Source organism: Onychomys torridus, chromosome 1, assembly GCF_903995425.1.
Source record: "Onychomys torridus chromosome 1, mOncTor1.1, whole genome shotgun sequence".
Classification (NCBI taxonomy): Eukaryota; Metazoa; Chordata; class Mammalia; order Rodentia; family Cricetidae; genus Onychomys; species Onychomys torridus.
This window is the reverse complement of record NC_050443.1, coordinates 128,119,358-128,139,436: the sequence shown is the minus strand read 5'-3', so window position 1 is coordinate 128,139,436 and position 20,079 is coordinate 128,119,358. Positions and strand designations below refer to the sequence as shown.

Genomic DNA, 20,079 nt, shown 5'->3' with positions numbered 1-20,079 from the left:
CAGTTACTCTAAGGAATGTGAGCTGGTCCTGGTTGTACATACAGTACTGATAAGACTAAGGCAGAAGATCTAGTTTCAGGCTAGCCTGTTGTACATAGCAAGTCTCTGTCTCAAAAGACCAAGGAGGTAGGCATAGTAGTATATGCCTATAACATCAGAACTTGGGGTTAAAGGCAAGCGGATCAGTAGGGAGGGCAAGGTCATCCTCAGCTACTTAGCAAGTTCAGGGCCAGACTGGGCTACAAGAGACCCGACTCCAAAAAGGGAAGGGAAGAAGAAAGGAAGGGAGGAAGGATCCAAAGAGAAGGAGGAGAAGGAGAAGTGTGACAAGTATACAGTTTATTCTTCATTGTGGGGAATATGGTTCTTCCTTTTCCCCTCAGATTAGCTTCCTCCACCTGCCAAGTGGCTAGGACTATCGGTAGCTGCCATTGTACACGTACCCAGCTTTAGAGTTACCTCAACAGCAAAACAAAACAAAAAACCATCGACTCTTGCTTCCCATAATGCCTCATCAAGGGAGCTTTCTTTGGCCAGATCTTCACTGCTAAGTCTCCTTCTGTCTCAAAAACAGCAGTAGTGCAGCTGGAAGAGCTCACAGTCCCCAGAGTATGACACAGACCCCAGAGGAGGGCAAAGAAGTCAAGAAAGCCAGCTTTTATCCTGACCTTTTTCAGTTCTCCTTCCTGCTTGATCTGCATTTGGGGCTTTGTGGGCCAAGAGAGGATCCGCTCCTCAGCTCCACTCTTCACAGCCTGGAAAGTTGCTTCCATTTACATTGAGCTCTTTCCCCATAGCCTATCTCAACACTTCAAACTCTCTCTGTTGCCAGTAATGACCTGTATGACTCTGTGAGTGCTTCAAGCTTTTTAGGCTGCTGTTATCACTACTTTACTTTCTTTTGGAGTGCTAGGGATGAAACCCCGGTCCCAGGCTAGGTAAGCAATCAGTCTCCAATTAATTTCCAGTCCCACACTTTGGAAGTAGGGGTCTTAAATAACTACACAATTCTCATGGGGTTTCCTGCCTTAGCTTTCCCAAGCAGCTGTCATTTCAGTTCCTCCTCAGGTATTGAAAATCCCATAAAAGTCCCTCTCCACAGAGCATACTGTTTTCTCTCACCGGTTTCTCATCTTCAGAGACCTCAAATCAAATTCACAAAAAGGCAAAAATTTCAAGTTATCAATGCAGTGTCTGTTGTCAAAACACCCAACCAAAGGTCTTTCTAGGTCCAGTGCAGAAGAGACAAGGTAAGGGAACAAAGCTGAGCACTCAGAAGAATAAGAAAACAACTTCTGGGGCGAGAGAGATGGCTCAGTGGTTATGATCACCTGCTGTTCTTCCAGAGGACCCAGGTTCAATCCCCAGCACCCACACAGTGATTCATAACCATCCATAACTCCAGTTCCAGAGGATCCAATGCCCTCTTGTAGCCTCAGCAGATAACAGGCATGCATGTGCCACACAGACATACATGTAGCCAAAACCCCATACATATAAAAGAATAAATTTTATTTTGTTTTTCAAAACAGGATTTCTCTGTGTAGCCCTGGCCATCCTGGAACTCAGAGATCTGCCTCTGCTTCCCAGTGTTGGAATTAAAGGCATGAGCCACCACCTCATGGCAAATAAATAAATCTTAAAAAAGAAAGACAGAAATCAACTTCTGGTTGTTGGCTAACTACCTGCTTTGAACATTAACCAGTATGGTTCCATCACGATTATCTGGAGTCACAAGCCAAGTTCAAATCCTAGCTTTCTCCTTAACCAGCTCTATGACCCTAAACGAATGAGTCCTGAGTCTCAAGTTTCTTTGTATCTGAAAGGGGGTAGGGCTAATACTCCCCGGAAGTTGCCAAGGATTTAGTACATGGAGTGCCCCATGTAGCCCAGAACACACAAGTTTAACTACAGTAAGCCATGGGGAAGAGTCCTTATTTGTTCTCTCTTCCTAACTAAGGCTGTTACCCTTTCCCTGTCTCACCTTTGCATCATAAGCAACCAGACCCACATGCTTACCCAATGCAGGTATCAAATAAAAGAACCAGAGGCAGACATGAGCACATGCAGACTTATGGAAGAAACCAGCCCACACCAGTTCAAAGGGATAATTTCACTGCTGGTTTTATGTTCCAGAATGTGAAATGAGAAGCAGTTACACCTCGGAAAAAATTCCCTGTGCCCCTGGAGAATCCTGGCTGACCTGCTCTGCCCCATAATGTCCTGCTTATCTGGCTGGACAAAGAAAAGGGTAAACACCTTCAGCTTGGGAAGAACCTTCATTCTGCCACCCCGTAGGAATGAGGAGATGCCTCCAACCTTCTCTGTGGCCATCTTAACAATAGTAAGAGCAGGCCTGGCATCAGTTCATGCTCCCCAGATGTTAATTTTTAGGACCGAGTACAAAGTCTTTGGGTGGTCCTCCACCACCACTGCTCTGTCTCTCTGTTGTTTGGGAGCCTGAGAGGGGCTGCACCCCTAGAATGGAGCTAGCCTCTGGGTCTGGTTTGCTGCGTTTGGCCAGGTCCTCATTGTGAGCCTTGCGGATATGGCGGTAGAGGTCCCCTGACTGTGTGTAGCTGCGTAGGCAATACCGGCATTCATAGGGCCGCTCTCGTGTGTGCACTGTGGCGTGTCGTCGCAGTGTGTAAGAACATGAGAAGGTCTTTCCACAGGTCTTGCACGTGGGAACATCCTCTGTAAAACCCCCAAAGCTCCCTGGAGCTGCTTCGTACTCAGAAGGAGGGTAAAGTGGTTCATGCAGGGCTGGTGGTGCAGGCAGGGGGGAGGTCACCAGTCCTCGATGATACTGCCCTGGACCTGGCAGCAGATGGTACGGTAGATGAGATTCTGGAGGTAGGAAGTGGTCGCTCGGCCCCATCTCCTCCAGTCCTGTTGCCCCTGGCTCCTCAAACGTGTCTGGCTGTGAAGGCTGTCCCCCATACATTGCACCTCCAGATGGGAACAGCCCTTCAGGTCCCTGAGGCTGTTCCTCTGACAAGTCAGTTTCCTCATCAGAGATCACAATAGCTTCTACTTTCACCTGGACCAGTTCAGCTTCAACGGGGGCTGGAGCCTGGGCTAGAACTGGGGCTGGAGCTGGGGGCGGGGCCGGAGCTGGAGGATAGAAGCCTTGCAATGATCCTCCAGTATCCCTTGGTTCCACCACCCTCAGGCTCTCGGGAACCACATCAAGAGGAGTCAAGGGCTCCACTGAAACTGCTGGAAGGCCAGAAGAGTAGTAGTTTACAGGAATGGTCTCTGTAGAGCTACTGGGGCTGGCAAGAGAGACAGAGACATCAGCCACTGGGGCGGGAGGTGCCCGCAGATGTGGTGAGTCGACTTCCATGCTAGGCTGTGTAGTGTCAGCTCCACCAGACACTGGTGGCTCCTCTGCAGAGTGAGCAATAGGTAAGGGAGTGGCTGGACCCTTCCACTCCTCTTTGCTCCAGCGGGCTGACTGCTCAACAGAGGCCAGTAAAGGCTGGGGTCCACGAGAACTGCCTGACAAAAACTCCATAGCAGCAGGATTGCTTTCCTCTTCCTTCTTGGTACTGTCTGCCTCTGCCAGAGCCCGGGCTTGCAACCGTTGTTTACACACCTTAACGATGTCATTCATGTGCAAGTAGCTGGCAGCTGCCAGCACATCTTCTAGAGGGGTATCCCCCCTAAGGGCCAGCTGGCCAGCATACATAAAGTCCAGAAGCAACCCAAAGGCTGGGGCTGTGACAATCTCATTGTGAATACACACCAGATCCCTCTTATCCAATTCCCGCTCCTTGTAGAAAAGCTGAAAGAATGGGCTGCAGGAGGCCAGCACAGCCCGATGGGCCAAGAACTGGGTGCTACCAACCATCACAGTGCAGTCACAAAGGAATCCCTGGGACCGTTGCTCCCGCAGGCTCTGAAGCAGCTGCTGACTGTGTTCTGGGAACTCCATAGCACCCCAAGAAGGGAAGGGTGCCCTAGAAAGTTCCCCACCAGTAGCTCCCTGGGAAGAAAAGACAGTGAGTCAGGGCAGGTAACTTCCACAGCGACCTCCACGTCAGTCCTTAACTAGGGCTTACCACCCAAGGCCTCTGGCAACACAAGCCCCCCCCCAAACCATGTTTCAGTTAACTGCCCTTCTCTCTCCTAGGTCACACCCAAAGATCTGTTGGCTCCGCCCCCTAGACTAACCTTAGGGATCGTCCCCGCCCCTATTCGAAAAAGCCCCGCCCCCGGAAGTCCCGCCTCCTAACCAGCCTCTGCTTCCTCGGTCCCAGCCGGTGCCTTCCAGTGACTCATCCAACTAGGACTGTCTTTCGCGCCCAAGCTTTCCCGGGCGATGCCTTCACGCCCCGGTCCCAGAACTTCCTGCGCCTCTCCCTCTCGCATTCCAGGGATAAGGACTCCCAGCGTAGGAACTAGAAGAGAAAGCTGAGCCCTCACTCACGACCTAGCAGCCACCAGGAAGGCTCCGCCCCTTCCCACCTTCGCTGTCCTAATTGGCTCAAGCTTGCCCTCTCCCGTCGTGGATTGGCTCACTATGCACTACCCCGCCCCTCGATAACCGGCTTCTCCAAATGGGCAGTCTCTGCCATCGTTCAGGCGTCGAGGCTCACGATTGGTTGTTGCTCCTGTCCTAAACTTTTCTTCCTCATCCCGCCTTCTTCGCTCCAGAGCCCTCAGGATTGGCTGAATTTCTTCACTTACCTGTTTCCCGTGGAAAGATTACGCGCCTGCATGGGGCGCGAGGTTAGCACCTGCGCAGTGTCTGCGAAAGTAAATACCGCGTTCTTGCGGCAGAGTTCTTAGGAGAGACACAGTAAACTGGTGTGTAACATGTAGGCCCAGGTCTACACCAGACTGCCGAAAACAGTGGACGGTAACTTTGTGAACTTCCTCAAAAATTCCAGCATCCCCCACTGTTTCCAGCTCAGTAGTGGGGTCAGGGAACTACCACTTCAATTTACACTGTAGGACTTACAGTGAAGATGATGGTTTGTCCTCTAGGCAAGTACCAGTAAGAAGGACAGGAGTTGGGCAGAATCTAAGAGTGTCTTGGTTGTTATAAATCTCTTCCCTAAGATGCCAATGATAGACCAAGGTACTATGCCATCAAAGCTCACCCTTGGGCTCCAGTGAATTTATCAGACTTATAGAGCATAGGTGAGGGGTTACTTACAGGAGTGTAGATGAGTCACCCCAGAAGCCCCACCTGAAAGTGTTAACCAGCATAGATGTTAGCTCTCCTGTAGCCTCATAGATGGAGCCCCCCGTACCCAAGTCATCCTCCACCTCTATATTTTAGCGCCTCCTGGAGATCCCAGGCCATGTGCTATTAGGGAAGAATTGTATACAACTGCTTGAGGGGAGTAGCTGGATACTCAGGTGAGGGTCCCTTGACCATCCACAACCTCTCCTCCTATAAGGTTAAGTCAATAGCCAGCAAGCCCAGCTGAGATGATCTTCTGCCTGCAGACCAGCCAGAGTCCTGAAAATGATGGCAGTTTGGCTCTGAGGATAGTCTTGTATGGTCTCATAATCCGCAGGTGGTGGTGGTGGTGTTTACAATACCAGCAATTCAGAACACAGAGCATTGGAATTTCAAGGCCAGCTTGGATGACATAAAACCCAGATGTAGGTGGTATGCACTTCTAATACCAGCACTTGGGAAGCAGAGGCAGGCAGAACTCTGTGAGTTAAAAGCCAACCTGGTCTGCCGGGCGGTGGTGGCACACATCTTTAAGCCCAGCACTCAGGAGGCAGAGCCAGGCGGATCTCTGTGATTTTGAGGTCAGCCTGGCCTACAGAGCAAGATCCAGGAAAGGCACAAAGCTACACAGAGACACCCTGTCTCGAAAAACCAAAAAAAGAAAAAACCAGCCTAGTCAATATAGTGAGTTCCAGGCCGGCCTGAGCTGCACAGTGAACCCTTTAAAATGAATAGTTCCAAGACTGGAGGGCTTTCTTCTTCTTTCCTTTCCTTTCCTCTTTCTTTCTTTCTTTCATTCTGTCCATCTGTCTGTCTGTCTCTCTCTCTCTTTCCAGTGTAGCTACTTCTTTTGTGCTTAAAATAGAATGTCCTCATATAGCCCAGGTTGACCTGGAACGTGCCCCTGCCTCCACCTCACCTTCTGGAACTGTAGACAGGTACCATCACAGCTGTCAAAGATGGCTACTGCTGGAGAACTCTCCCCCAAACTTTTTTTCCTTTTTTTTTTTTTTTTTTTTTTTTTTTTGGTTTTTCGAGACAGGGTTTCTCTGTGTAGCTTTGCGCCTTTCCTGGAACTCGCTCTGTAGGCTGGCCTCGAACTCACAAAGATCCGCCTGGCTCTGCCTCCCCAGTGCTGAGATTAAAGGGGTGCGCCGTCACCACCCAGCCCTTTTTCTTTTCTTTTCTTTTTTTTTTTTTTTTTTTTTAAGACAGAGCCTCACTTAGCACAGGCTGTCCTTACATGTGCTATTGTAGCCAAGAATGACTTTGCACTCCTGATCTTCTTTCTACTTTCCAAATCCTGGGATTACAGGTGTACACAGCTGTAAATAACTGGAAAATTTTTTGAGAGTCCCTAGATTTGCAGAGGAAAGGGCTGTAGATCGGGGTAATCCCTGTGTCTTGTTTGCCCCTGGCAAATGTGTATTACACAAGGTTTTCAGGAGAGAGTCAGTACCTGTTATTCCACACCAAGCATCGCTTTGTGACATGTAGTCCCAGGACTTCAGAAGCAAAGACAGGAGATTGTCAAAAGCTCATGGAAAGCCTAGTTTATAAAGCAAATCTCAGGCCATCCATGGCTACATAAGACCCTGTCCCCCAAAAGGAATGACAGTAAGCCCAATGCATGCTTCCTGGCCTGGAACTTGTAATGTACACCAGGTTGGCCTTGAACTCAGAGGTACAGCTGCATTTGTTTCCTGAGTACTGGGATTAAAGGTGTGGACCACCAACACCCCAAGAGTAATCTTAATCTCTCACTTTTGCTTTCTCTCTTGCTGGGAATTGAACACAGGTTCCTACTTGCCTTGCTCATACAAAAAATGCCTTCTACAACTGTTGTGTAGTAGTTTCCTCCGAGATAAAACATACTATCTTGGAGAGAGGTTCATTGAGACTTAGGATGTGCTAAAGCAGTGCTTCTCAACCTGTGGTTTGAGAGCGTGTTGTTAAAATCTTAGATGATCTTTTAATAAAAAACCCAGTATCAGACATAGGAGTAAAAGCTGAAAGATCAGAGAAGCAGAAAAAGCCACAGCCAACTACCTAGTTCCTCACCAACTCCACGAATCCTGACTGAAATCCTGAGTCTTCACCCAAAAGCGTCTCAGCTGAACTACCTTTAGTTCCTGTTTCCTCACGCCTTATACACCTTTCTCCACCCTGCTGTCACATCCTGGGATTAAAGATGTGTGTGCTTCCCAGCACTGGGATTAAACATGTGTGCCACCACTGCCTAGCTCTGTTTCCAGTACGGCCTTGAACTCACAGAGATCTAGATGGATCTCTGCCTCCTGAGTGCTAGGGTTAAAGGTGTGTGCCACCAAAGTCTGGCCTCTATGTCCAATCTAGTGGCTGGCTTTGTCCTCTGATCCCAGATAAGTTGTATTGGGGTGCACAATATATCACCAGACATATCAGGTATTTTCATTACAATTCATAACAGTAGCAAAATTATAGTTATGAAATAGCAACAAAAATAACTTTATGGTTGGAGGTCAGTATAACATGAGGAGCTTAAATGGTCAAAGGATCAGGGAGGTTGAGAACCACTGTCAACTAAAGGGAAATGAAGCATTCCACCATGCAGGTAAGCTCCTAAAACTAGGAAGTAAGCCACCTGAAACTGTTTAAATGTATTTGCCCTCTCCTTCCTCAACCTTATGTAAGCAGTAAGGACTGCTGATCCACACTCTCAGGTAAGTTGAGAAGCCTAGAAGAGGCTAGCAGAGATGCTTGGAAGAGTCTCAGACCAACTAAGCTCCCTGGAATAGATACTCTCCAATCTGTCTAGCTGTCTGTAGATTGTTTGATGGACTCCAGGTTTCAAATGTGGAAAACCATCACCAATTCTGGGGCAGGCTTTTGGCGATATAGCTGTGAGTCATTTCTGCTTCTGTAAATAGCCCAAATAAAATGTGTTTGTCTACAAAGTTTGAATTTTGATTTGTACTTGATTTCTTATCTGGGGGAAAGTAGATGTTCGTTTAGATCTCTCCTGAAATAATGTTCCACAACAGTCACTGAGCTACAGTTGCTGTAGCCACAACATCATTTGTTTATTTATTTATTTATTTTGGTTTTTCAAGACAGGGTTTCTCTGTGTAGTCCTGGATGTCCTGGAACTTAGGCCAGGCTGACTTCAACTCACAAAGATCCCCCTAGGGCATGGCTAGGCATGGCTAACATCTTTTATTTATTTTTTTTATAGAAAGTAAATATATTTGTCCAAAGCAAGAAATGTGTCGTGCAAAAGAACAACATCAAATGGTAGCTAGATTATTATTTTATTTTATTTATTTATTTAGGTTTTTCGAGACAGGGTTTCTCTGTGTAGCTTTGCACCTTTCCTGGATCTCACTCTGTAGACCACGCTGGCCTTGAACTCACAGATATCCACCTGCCTCTGCCTCCCAAGTGCTGGGATTAAAGGCGTGCACCACCACCGCCCAGTGGTAGCTAGATTCTTTCATCTGTTTCTGAGTTATTATGGTTTATTGTTTCGACTGAAGCATATAAAGAAAACCTGATCTCACAGACAGGCAGTTTGAAGAGATTTCCCAATCTCATGAATATTTCTTCTTCACACCATACTTTGAGAGCTCTTCTAAGCTCTGAGGTTCCATCTACACACTTTTCAGGCAGAAATGATAGTCTTTGGCAATGCTCTGGCTTTTTTTTTTTTTGATCCAGATTAAACCTGAAGCAGAAGAATATATATTAGTCAAAACACAGCTTTGGAACAGGTCAGTTGTTCATAACCTGAAAACCCAACCTTTTTTTTTTTTTTTTTTTTTGTTTTTTTTTTTTGTTATTTTCCCTAGGCAGAGTCCCTCTGTGTCTATTTCTCCCTGGCTGCCCTGTAACTAGCTCTGTAGATCAGGCTGGCCTTGAACTCACAGAGATCTGCCTGCCTCTGCCTCCCAGTAGTGGGATTATATGCATGCGATACAGGATGGGTTGGCCTCCTATACGCCTTTTTTTTTTTTGAGCTGAGGATCGAACCCAGGGCCTTAGAGATATTTCTCAGATCTGCACAATTAAAATAAAATTTAAAGCCAGGTGGTGGTGGCGGCGGCGTCTTTGATTCCAGCACTTGGGAGCAGAGACAGGGATCTCAGGTGTTCAAGGCCAGCCTAGTCTACAAAGCAGGTTCCAGGACAGCCAGAGCTGTTACACAGTGAAACCCCTGTCTCATAAAACCAAAAATAAGCTGGGCAGTGATGACGCATGCTTTTAGCACTTGGAGGCAGAGATAGGCAGATCTCGGAGTGTTCGAAGCCAGCCTGGTCTACAAAGAGAGTTCCAGGAGAGCCGGGACTGTTACACAGAGAAACCCTTCCTCGAAAAACTAAAAATAACAAAAACCAATAAATAAGTAAATAAGTCTTCAAATATTTGCTGAATGAATACACTTTTTTTTTTTTTTTTTTTTTTGAGACAGGGTTTTTCTGTGTAGCACTGACTGGCTGGCTGTCCTGGAACTTTTGCTTTTTTTTTTTTTTTTTTTTTTTTTTTAGCACTTTGTTTCATCTTTCTTTAATAATGAATTTTTTTGTTATTGTTTTATGAGTCAGGGTTTACCTACACAGCCCTGGTTGTCCTGGAACTCTGTGTACTCCAGGCTAGCCTCGAACTCATAGAAATATGTCTGCCTCTGCTGGGTTTAAGGGGGTGCGGCACCAAGCCAGGCCTATAATAAACTATCTTTTTGTTTGTTTGTTTGTCTGGTTGGTTGGTTTTTCCAGACAGTGTTTCTCTGTGTAGTTCTAGCTGTCCTGGAACTAGCTCTATGTAGGTGGGACTTGTGAGCTCAGATAGGCAGGCTTGAGGGGCGGGGCTTCCTGGATCTCCGCCCATGACGCGATGATTCAATCAGATCCGCGGAAGCGACCCTGGCATCTACAAGTGCTTCCGGTGAGGCTGGTGAATGCGGAGTTCGGGGCCCTGAGATCCCGACTTCTGCGGAAGATGTTTTATCACGTGAGCTGGACGCGGGTGGCGGCGAGGGCAGGGGCAGGAGGAGCCTGGAGACCGGGAAGGACCGACTAGTCACCTCTTGTTTTCAATGCGTGTGGCCGAGTCTCCATCTCCCTTTCTCTGCAGATTTCCCTGGAGCACGAGATCCTGCTGCACCCACGCTACTTCGGTCCCAATTTACTCAACACGGTGAAGCAGAAGCTTTTCACCGAGGTGGAGGGGACCTGCACTGGGAAGTGAGTGTCGCGTCCACGGTGTTGTCTGCTGAATACACGGACAATGACCCTAGCCTGTAACCCCTACCCAAGTCCTCCTTCTCTCTCTCTCAGGGCCTGTCACTCATTCTGAGGAACCTTTAAACCCTTCCAGGCACCTGTGGCAGCCTTTGGGCCCTCTGCAAAGTTGGATAACAAAATTCCATCCTTAATGTGTGCTTAGACAGTTATACAAATGTTTTTGGCTTTTGTGATAGCCTCACTGTGTAGACCAGGCTGGCCTCTAACTCAGAGATCTGCCTGCCTCTCGGTGTTGGAATTACAGGCTTCAGTCGTCACCACAACCTCGTTTGTATTCTTTGTTTTAAAGATTTATTTGTTAGGTAGAGTTTACATATATGCCTGCATACCAGAAGATGGCACCAGATCTCGTTGTAGATGGTTGTGAGCCACCATACGGTTGCTGAGAATTGAACTGAGGACCTCTGGGAGAGCAGCCAATGCTCTTAACCGCTGAGCTATCTCTCCAGCCCATTGCCGTTTTAAGACCTGTTCACCGTGTTGTCTCAGGCTAGCCTGCAACTCAGAACAATTCTCCTAATAGGTGTATGTCAGCACATCTGGCCCTTCTTGGACATTTATTGTACAATTACGAGAGTGTCATTTGCACTTACATGTACTGATCTGTGTTCTGTCTTTCTCTTGGCCATTGAGCTCTTTGAACAGAGGTTCCATCACACACACACACACACACACACACACACACACACACACACACTCAGACTGATGTTGCTGTGGCTCTTTAGAGGATCTTCACATACAGTAGTTGTGTTACTGCATCCTTCTTGCAGGTATGGCTTTGTAATTGCTGTCACCACCATCGACAATATTGGTGCTGGTGTGATCCAGCCAGGCCGAGGTTTTGTTCTTTATCCAGTTAAGTACAAGGCTATTGTTTTCCGGCCATTTAAAGGCGAGGTGGTGGATGCTGTGGTCACTCAGGTCAACAAGGTAAGAACATTCATTGAAAGGTTATGGGGTGGTTCCTAAGGTCATGGTACAGTCCCCAGTCCACTTACTAATTGTCTTAAGTTTTTTGTTGTTGTTAAGATTTATTCATTTATTGAGACAGAATTTCTCTGTATAACCCTGGCTGTCCTGGAACTCACTCTGTTGACCAGGCTGGCCTCAAAATCACAGAGCTCCACCTGCCTTTGCCTCCCAGGTGCTGGGATTAAAGGTGTGAGCCACCATGCCTAGCTGATTTGTTTTATTTTTAATTATCTGTACTGGTGACTTATCTGTGTGTGAATATATGCCCATGAATGCAGGTACATTCAGAGGCTGCTAGTGTTTCAGGCTCCCTTAGAGCTGGATTGTGAGTCCCTAGATATGGGTACTAGGACCTGAACTCAGGTCCTCGGCAAAAGCTTTATGCATTCTTAATTTTTTTTGAGACAGGGTTTCTCCGTGTAGCTTTGTGCCTTTCCTGGAACTCACTCTGTAGACCAGGCCGGCCTGGAACTCACAGAGATCCACCTGCCTCTGCCTCCCAGTGCTGGGATCAAAGGCGCGCGCCACCACTGCCCAGCAGTTGTTAGCTTAGCCTTTAATGGTTGAGCCATCTCTTCAGTCCCTCTGTTCATTCGGTTTCCTTACCTATCAAGTAATATTCCCCATCTAACTTGGGGGTCTTGTGAGTTAACATCAGTAATCACACTATGATAGAAGTCTTTATTGAGTAGTTACTGTGGACTGGTAATGTGCAAACTCCCCCTTGACTTTTTCTTTCTCCGTTCTCCTTGTCCCCAGAACTGAGGATCAAACCCGGGGCCTCACACTTGTTAGGCCAGCACTCTACCACTGAGCTAAGTCCTCAAACCCTAAGACTTTATTCGTTTGTTTGTTTGCTTTAGGTTTTTTTGTTTTTGTTTTTGTTTTCTTTTAAACAAGGTCTCACTATTTAACCCTGGCTGGCCAGGAACTCACTTTGTGGATCAGGCTGGCTTCAAACATATAGAAATTTGTCTGTCTCAGCCTCCCAAGTAATGGGATTAAAGGCTTGTGTCACCATGCCCATTTTTTTGTTAGTGTTGCTTTGTTTTTTTTTTTTAAATGTGTATGTGTGTTTTGTTTGCATGTATGTCTGTGGAACACATGAAAGCTAGAAGAGGGTGTTGGATCTCATGGAACTGGAGTTAACAGAAGGTTGTAAGCTCCTAAGGGGTGGGTTCTGGGAATCGAACCTGGATCCATTGGAAGAACGCCGAGTGCTCTCAATCACTTGAGTCATTGCTTCAGCTCTCTGCCCAGCTTTTTTTTTTCTTTAATAGATTTATTAATTTATTATGTATACTGTGTTCTGTCTGCATGTCTGTCTGCATGCTAGTAGATGGTTCTAGATCTCATTACAGATGGTTGTGAGCCATCATGTGGGTGCATGCAGGTGCTGGGAATTGAACTCAGCACCTCTGAAAGAGCAGCCAGTGCTCTTAACTGCTAAGCTATCTCTCCAGCCCCTCCCCAGCTCTTTTTAAAATAAAAGGTAAGGCTAGAAAGCCTGCTATGGTGTTTTAAGCCTCTAATCCTAACTGTTGGAAAGCTGCAGTACTATTATTGATGCAAGTTTTAATCCAGCCTGGGCTATAGAGTTGAGACTATCTCAAACAAATGTGAATCTGGAATATTGTTCCATGAGTAAAGTGCTTCTTCTGCAAGCATAAGGACCCGAGTTCTGATCCCCAGTAACCTTGTAAAATTCTGTCTTAATGTTAGCCTGTAACCCTCTCTACTAGGAGGCTGAAACAGGGGTCACAAGTTCAAGGCTGATATGGGTTATAAATTAAATACAAGGCTAGCTAGTATAAGTTAGTGATACCCTGTCTTAAACTTAAAAGTTAAGTTTTTTAAGCCAGGCGGTGGTGGCGCATGCCTTTAATCCCAGCACTCAGGAGGATCTCTGTGAGTTTTACAGTCTACACAGTGAGTTCCAGGAAAGGTACAAAGCTACACAGAGAAACCCTGTCGGAAAAAAACCAAAACGAAACAAAACAAAAACAAAAGTTAAGTTTTTTAAAAGCTAAGGATTATAGCTTAGTGGTTTAGAGCACTGATGGCTGTTCTAGAGGACCTGGGTTTGATTTCCAGCACCCACATACTGGCTCACAATCTTCTGTAACTCCAATTCCACAGTATCCAATACCCTCTTCTCCCCTACATGGGCACTGCAAGCAGGCAAAATACTTAAACACAAAAATAATAAAAAAATAAAATAAAAATGTAAAGATGTATTGCTGTGATTGTTATAATAAAAGGCTAAACAGCCAATAGCTAGGCAGGAGAGATAGGTGGGATTTCTGGGGAGAGAAAAGAGGAGGAGGATGTAGGCACATGAATTATGCCAGCAAGACACCAACAAGACAGGGAGGGAGTCAGACATATAGAATGAAAGAAAGGTAAAAAGCCACATGGTAAAATGTAGATTAATAGAAATGGGTTAAGTTATAAGAGCTAGTTAAAAACAAGCCTATGCAGCTGAGTAGTGGTGGTGTACACCTTTAATCCCAGCACTTGGGAGGCAGAGGCAGGCAGATTTCTGAGCTCAAGGCCAGCATGGTCTATAAAGTGAGTTCCAGGGCAGCCAGGACTGTTAGCACAGAGAAATTCTGTCTCCAAAAACCAAAACCAAAAAAAAAAAAAACCAAAAAAACCTAAGCTCAAGCCAAGCTTTCCTAAGCAATAATAAGCCTCTGTGTGATTCTTTGGGAGCTGGCTGGTGAGACAGAAAGACTTCTTACGTAAAGAAATGGAAGGTTATAGTGAGAAAGAGAAATGAACACAAATGCTACAATTCAGACTGTTAGGAGACATGAATAGAAAGATTAGAAATGAGATAAAGGTGGGAAAATTCGTCCCTGAAAGCCTCTGAAGTGTGATCGTTCATTTTCCTCCTAGGTTGGACTTTTCACAGAAATTGGGCCCATGTCTTGCTTCATCTCTAGACATGTAAGTCTGGGCATACTGGGTAAGGCCAAGGAAGAGACACCATTCATGACTGTCTACTATCTTCTATTGACAAATCGTGTGAAGTGCTAATCCTGTCAATCTCCTTCTAGTCCATCCCATCAGAGATGGAGTTCGATCCAAACTCCAACCCCCCTTGTTACAAGACAATGGATGAGGTGAGTGAGAGGGAAACAGACAAGACATGCTGAGACTCTGGGCCTGAGTATGCTTGAGTACATGGTCCTGTCCATTCCACAGGACATTGTGATTCAGCAGGATGATGAGATCCGCTTGAAGATTGTGGGGACACGTGTGGACAAGAATGACATTGTGAGTCTCTTGCCTGACTTCTTGCCTGTACTGGCCAGGCCTGGAGCCGTTATTTGTTTGGTTGCTTGTTTGGTTGATTTTGAGACAGTGTCTTGATGATATAGCCCAAACTGGCCTGGAACTCATGATCCTCCTGCCTCCGTTTTGCAAGTGGTATGGTTGTTATGATTATGGTTATTATTTTCCAAGTGGTAGGCTTATAAATAGGCCAGTACCATCATTTCGAACTGAGAGCTGTTGATTTTAAGTTTCATTATTTATGTGGGCGTGTGTGAATACACACACTCACCACAGTGTGACAGTCAGCTTTCAGGTTCTCTCCTGCTGCTGTGGGTCCTGGGGATGGGACCCAGGTCATCAGGCTCCTGCAGCTTTTACCATCTGAGCCATCTCACTGGCCCAAGAGGTGTTGATTTCTTGCCATCCACAGTTGTTTGGGGTTTATGTGCTATTCTTTTTCCATGAAAAGGGGATGGATGACAGAAGGCTTGGAATGGGGGTGGGGTGGGTAGAGAATATCCTTGTTTGTCTTGACCTCACCTCCCTTCTTACCTTCTTACAGTTTGCCATTGGCTCTCTGATGGATGATTACCTGGGTGAGTGTCTGACATGGGTGCTGGGACTATGCTCTGAAGAAGGGTGTGCAGGACAGGGGATGACTGTAAGATTTAATGTTATGTTAGAGACATAAAACATTCTCATCCTATTCTCTTGAAAGTCCAAGACGTATGTCCTTAGCGTGGGAAATCTGTCTCTCCGGTCTTTCTGCGGAGAGCTTGGTATCTAATTGATAATGTCTTGCCTGGTTTTATAGGACTCGTGAGCTGAGCAAGGGAGCCTCCAGCCTTGTTTGGTCCTGATTTAGAGAACGTGACTTTCCTGCTTGGTACATTGTCTGGAAGTTCAGTGTGGCCACTGTTAGGCAAGGAAGGTCCCTTGTCCCCAGAAGACTGCGTGTGCTTCTTCCAGCTGGCTGTGCTGTCAGACCTTTAGTCTGTGTTCTAACTATAAAAGGTCTTTGGCTCTCATGGAAATGTTGTCTTGTTATTTATTTGCTTTTGAGATGGGTTCTCATAACCTGTGCTAGCACTTGTACTGCTGTGTATCATAGGCTGGCTTTGAGTTCCAAGTGTAAGGACTGTGGGTGTACAAGGTCATTCCTGGTTTATTTTAAGGGCTGTGGGGCCAGTTGCTCAAGGATTGCATCTTACATAATATGGCCCCAATGTTAATTGGTTGAGGTTCAGAAACTAAAGAGCTGATGCTGCTGGGTGTGGTAACTCAAGCCTTTAATATCGGCTCTAGGGAGGCAGAGACAATCACATCTACAAGAGTTCCAGGCTAGCTAGGACTACACAGTGAGACCCTATCTTAATAATCATAATCATAATAACAACAACAATAAAAAACAAATAAATTTATAAAAAGCTGAAGCATCCAGAATGATGTCAGAACATGGTAAAAGAAAGGTACTGGCCGGGTGGTGGTGGCAGACGCCTGTAATCCCAGCACTTGGGAGGCAGCTCCAGGTGGATCTCTGTGAGTTCGAGGCCAGCCTGGGCTACCAAATGAGTTCCAGGAAAGGCGCAATGCTACACAGAGAAACCCTGTCTCGAAAAACAAAAACCAAAAAAAAAAAAAAAAAAAATGATTGACTTCATCAGTAAAAAGAACGATAACAAATTCAGAAATTAGACAAATAATTGAATTTCTGGCTTTTGAAAATGCTAATGCACAATGCAAAAGGATACTTAGCTTGTTAAAGGCAAAAGATCAGCACCCTTGGAGGAATGGATCCAAGATACAATCAATATTGAATCTCATGACCATGATGATGCTTGGATAGGAGAGGTGATTTCCAGATGTTTGAAGAAAAACAGTAATGTCAAATGTTTCAGTTGGGTAAACAAGGTCATCTAAAAAGGGACTATAAACAGGGCGTGCTTAGAAACAATGTTTTTGGGGCAGGGGTGGCACACACCATTAATCCTAGCACTTGGGAGGCAGAGGAAGTGGATCTCAGGATGATTCTGTGCTGGGGACCATGTTGGCTGCCCAGTAACGCATTGACTGAATGAATTCACCAAAGACCAGACTGATAGAAATGGAAGATTTAATGAGAAATACCACCAAAGTGGGGGTGGTGGGTCGGGGTGATTCAAGGGTTGTACCTGACATAATGTGTCCCCAGTGTTAACTGAAGAGAGAGGGAGAGATGAAAGGCTCTTTATAGGGTTTAATGGAAATTTCTTAGGTCTCATCTGGTAGGACACCTGTGGGGGCCTCTTACTTGGTTAGGCGACATGACATAGCATAGCCGAGGACTAACTTTTACAGTGTGGGATGCCTGCTGTTGGAACTGGCCCAAGAGGGGCCAAACTTGTGAAAGTGTAAATCTGATCATTAAAGGGTAGAATTCTCTGTATAGTATCAGGATACCTTAAGGTAAAGTATAGCAAGGGCTTGTTAAGGTTAACTGGTTCTCGAGGCAGCAGGGCCCTTATCCTGAGCTCAGGTCCCCTTTAATGCCAAAGTAGCTTTGTTCTGAGGACAGAATGGCTCAGCAGTGATCCATCCCAGATGGCATCCACAGTAGTCACCTTTTTTCTGTGGTAAATGTGGATCTCATTACTGCATTCCCGAGCCTCTATTCCAGTTGGGAGCAAATAAACTCCAGGCAGATTATATATAGCCTCACTAAATCTGATATTGCCCTGACAGCCTTGGACCTTCCTCCATCCTCTCTTGCCTTCAAGTGGCCAATAGTTATCTAGATATATAAATGTGAGCAGTGGGCTGGAGAGATAGATGGCTCAGTGGTTAAGAGCACTGTTTGCTCTTCCAGAAGTCCTGAGCTCAATTCCCAGCAACCACATGGTGGCTCACAACCACTTGTAATGAGATCTGGTGCCCTATTCTGGCCTGCAGGGACACATGCAGGTAGAATACTGTATTCATAATAAATAAATAAATCTTTTAAAAAAAATGTGAGTGGTATCAGCCAGTGCTTTCGGGAATGGCTCCACTTTCATAGATGGACAGACACTTCAGTGTTCAAGTATGGAAACCACACTGAATATCAATATAACTGGGAGAGACTCAGCAGGGTCAGGAGTCTCAGGTGGAGTTGCCATGGCAACCCCAGTTCCATCCATCTGGCTTTCACAGCTTAGTCCCAAAGGATTTTCTTTTCCAAGCAGCAGCAGCAGTATTGAATCCTGAAGGGAAGAGGTGTAGATGTGTACATCCCTGTTCTCATTCAGGAATCTCCCTTCTGGAATTAAAAAATAAGGGATGGAGAGATGGCCCAAGTGGTTAAGAGCTCTTGTTGATCTTGCACAGGACCATGTTGGCTGGGCAGCAGTGGCGCATGCCTTTAATCCCAGCACTTGGGAGGCAGAACCAGGTGGATCTCTGTGAGTTCAAGGCCAGCCTGGTCTACTGAGCGAGATCCAGGACAGGCACCAAAACTACACGGAGAAACCTTGTCTCAAAAAAACCAAAAACCCAAAACCAAACCAAACCAAACCAAACCCAACACCATGTTAGCTGCTTCTGACCACCTGTTGTTATTCCATCCCCAAAGGATCTGAGTTCTCTGGCTTCCTTAAGCACAACCTGCACTCATGTGCACACACACACACACACATAAATAACATCAACAATACATAAATCTTGGGGTTGGAGAGATGGCTCAGCTGTGAAGAGTATTTGCTCTTCCAGAGTTGTTCATTCTCAGCACCCACTGATGACACATAACTCCAGTCCCAGGGGATCTGATGTCCTCTTTTGACTTCCTCAGGTACCAGGCACACACATGGTGCACAGACATACGTGCAGGCAAAACATATAAAACATTAAAAAGTTTTTTAATTAAAGTAATTCTTTAATAGAGTGCTGAGGGCCAGGCGGTGGTGTTGCACACCTTTAATCTCAGCACTCAGGAGGCAGAGACAGGTGGATCTCTGTGAGTTCGAGTCCAGCCTGGTCTACAGAGTAAGTTCCAGGAAAAGTGCAAAGCTACACAGAGAAACCCTGTCTCCAAAAACAAACAAACAAACAAACAAAAAGCCCACTTTTGGGGTTGGGGATTTAGCTCAGTGGTAGAGTGCCCCAAGCACAAGGCCCTGGGTTCGGTCCTCAGCTCTGGCAAAAAAAAAAAAAAAAAAAAAAAAAAAATAGAGTGCTGAGGATGTTGTTTAGTGGTAGAACATTTGCCTAGCAGATGTAAAGCTGTACATTTGATCACCTGAACTGCAGTAAATAAATAAAATGTATTTTGCTTTCTGACGGCTCCTGTATTTCAGGTTAACTTGATATGTAGCTGAGGACAGTACTGAACTTGTGATTCTCCCACTCTCGCCTCACATTACAGGTGTGTATCACTTCAGCCAGTTTATGTCCTGCAAGTAGTAGACAAGCACGCTACCCAGTGAACTGTACCCAGCAGTCACAGGACTGCTGAGACAGTGAGAGGAACAAGTACAAGAGCTTGTTCCATAGCCTGACAGCCTGAGTTCAACTCTTGGTCCCTACATGGTGGACCAACTCCTGCAGTTGTCCTCTGATTGGCAAGGGCATGCACACACACACAAGTTTTTTTCTAAAACTTGTTTTGTTTGTTTGTTTTTCAAGACAGGGTTTCTCTGTGTAGCCGCGGCTGTCCTGGAACTCGCTTTGTAGATCAGGCTAGCCTCAAACTTACCGAGATCTGCCCGCCTCTGCCATTGGAGTGCTGGGATTAAAGGCGTGCTCCACCACCACCTGGCAATTTTGTTTTGTTTTGTTTTAAGAGATCAGAAACTAGAATGAGGTGTGGTGACACCCATCTCTGATCCCTGTACTCTGGAGGCAGAAACAGGCCTACGAGTTTAAGGCCAGCCTGGTTTACACAGTGAATTCTAGGGCAGACAGGTACATAGTAACACCCTGTTTTAAAAAAACCAAACCTCCCCCCATTAAAAACAAAATAATCATAAAGCTGGCTGTAGGGGCTCACAGCTGAAATCCCAGCACCCTTACAGTGAGATGGAAGGTGAGACTGGACACCCAGAAGCTTGGGACCAGTTTGCTTGGACTACATTGCCCAGAACAGCAAGACAGAAGAGAAACAACTCTGGAAAGTCAGTTGACCCCACATGCTTGAAGTGGCATGTGTGTGCCCTCTGCCTTCCACTCATATACATGATTCTTAAAAAGTTCAACCTCCAACTTTGCTGGATGCTTTCTTTCATTAAAGTTTTGAGAGAAAAACACCAGGGCAGACAAACTAAATTTCTGCAGCTGCTGGAAGATGATGTGCAGGAGGAAAAAAGACAGCCATACCCTTTTTGGAAAAAAGCTGGCTGG

General features: G+C 46.0%; 3 protein-coding genes across 6 annotated transcripts in view; 2 read left to right on the top strand and 1 right to left on the bottom strand.

Annotated features, from left to right (window-relative positions):
- The window catches only part of LOC118594502 (solute carrier family 22 member 19-like), a 703,508-nt gene that overhangs the window by 404,701 nt on the left and 278,728 nt on the right, over positions 1–20,079 (top strand). The window lies entirely within an intron of this gene.
- Positions 2,109–4,457, bottom strand: Zbtb3 (zinc finger and BTB domain containing 3). Its single transcript, XM_036204451.1, has 2 exons — positions 4,242–4,457; positions 2,109–3,991 (listed from the first exon to the last, which is right to left on the bottom strand). Exon 2 carries the CDS (start codon positions 3,938–3,940, stop codon positions 2,384–2,386), a length of 1,557 nt encoding a protein of 518 aa, XP_036060344.1. The 5' UTR covers positions 3,941–3,991; positions 4,242–4,457; the 3' UTR covers positions 2,109–2,383.
- On the top strand, positions 10,081–15,764 carry Polr2g (RNA polymerase II subunit G). 3 transcript variants are annotated; one of them, XM_036204696.1, is made up of 8 exons: positions 10,086–10,183; positions 10,307–10,416; positions 11,247–11,331; positions 14,350–14,400; positions 14,511–14,576; positions 14,659–14,730; positions 15,293–15,326; positions 15,545–15,764. In XM_036204696.1, exons 1-8 carry the CDS (start codon positions 10,172–10,174, stop codon positions 15,556–15,558), a joined length of 444 nt encoding a protein of 147 aa, XP_036060589.1. In that variant the 5' UTR covers positions 10,086–10,171; the 3' UTR covers positions 15,559–15,764. The 3 variants fall into 3 exon arrangements, with proteins under 3 accessions (XP_036060578.1, XP_036060589.1, XP_036060569.1); XM_036204676.1 differs by having other exon boundaries at positions 11,247–11,406; XM_036204685.1 differs by lacking the exon at positions 14,659–14,730 and having other exon boundaries at positions 10,081–10,183; positions 11,247–11,406.

Excerpts from the sequence above, each read along its gene's own strand:
- Zbtb3 (XM_036204451.1), bottom strand. The coding sequence starts at position 3,940 with ATGGAGTTCCCAGAACACAGTCAGCAGCTGCTTCAGAGCCTGCGGGAG.
- Polr2g (XM_036204676.1), top strand. Across the intron at positions 10,417-11,246 it reads GAGGGGACCTGCACTGGGAA|GTATGGCTTTGTAATTGCTG; the intron begins GTGAGTGTCGCG and ends TCCTTCTTGCAG. Across the intron at positions 14,731-15,292 it reads GTGTGGACAAGAATGACATT|TTTGCCATTGGCTCTCTGAT; the intron begins GTGAGTCTCTTG and ends ACCTTCTTACAG.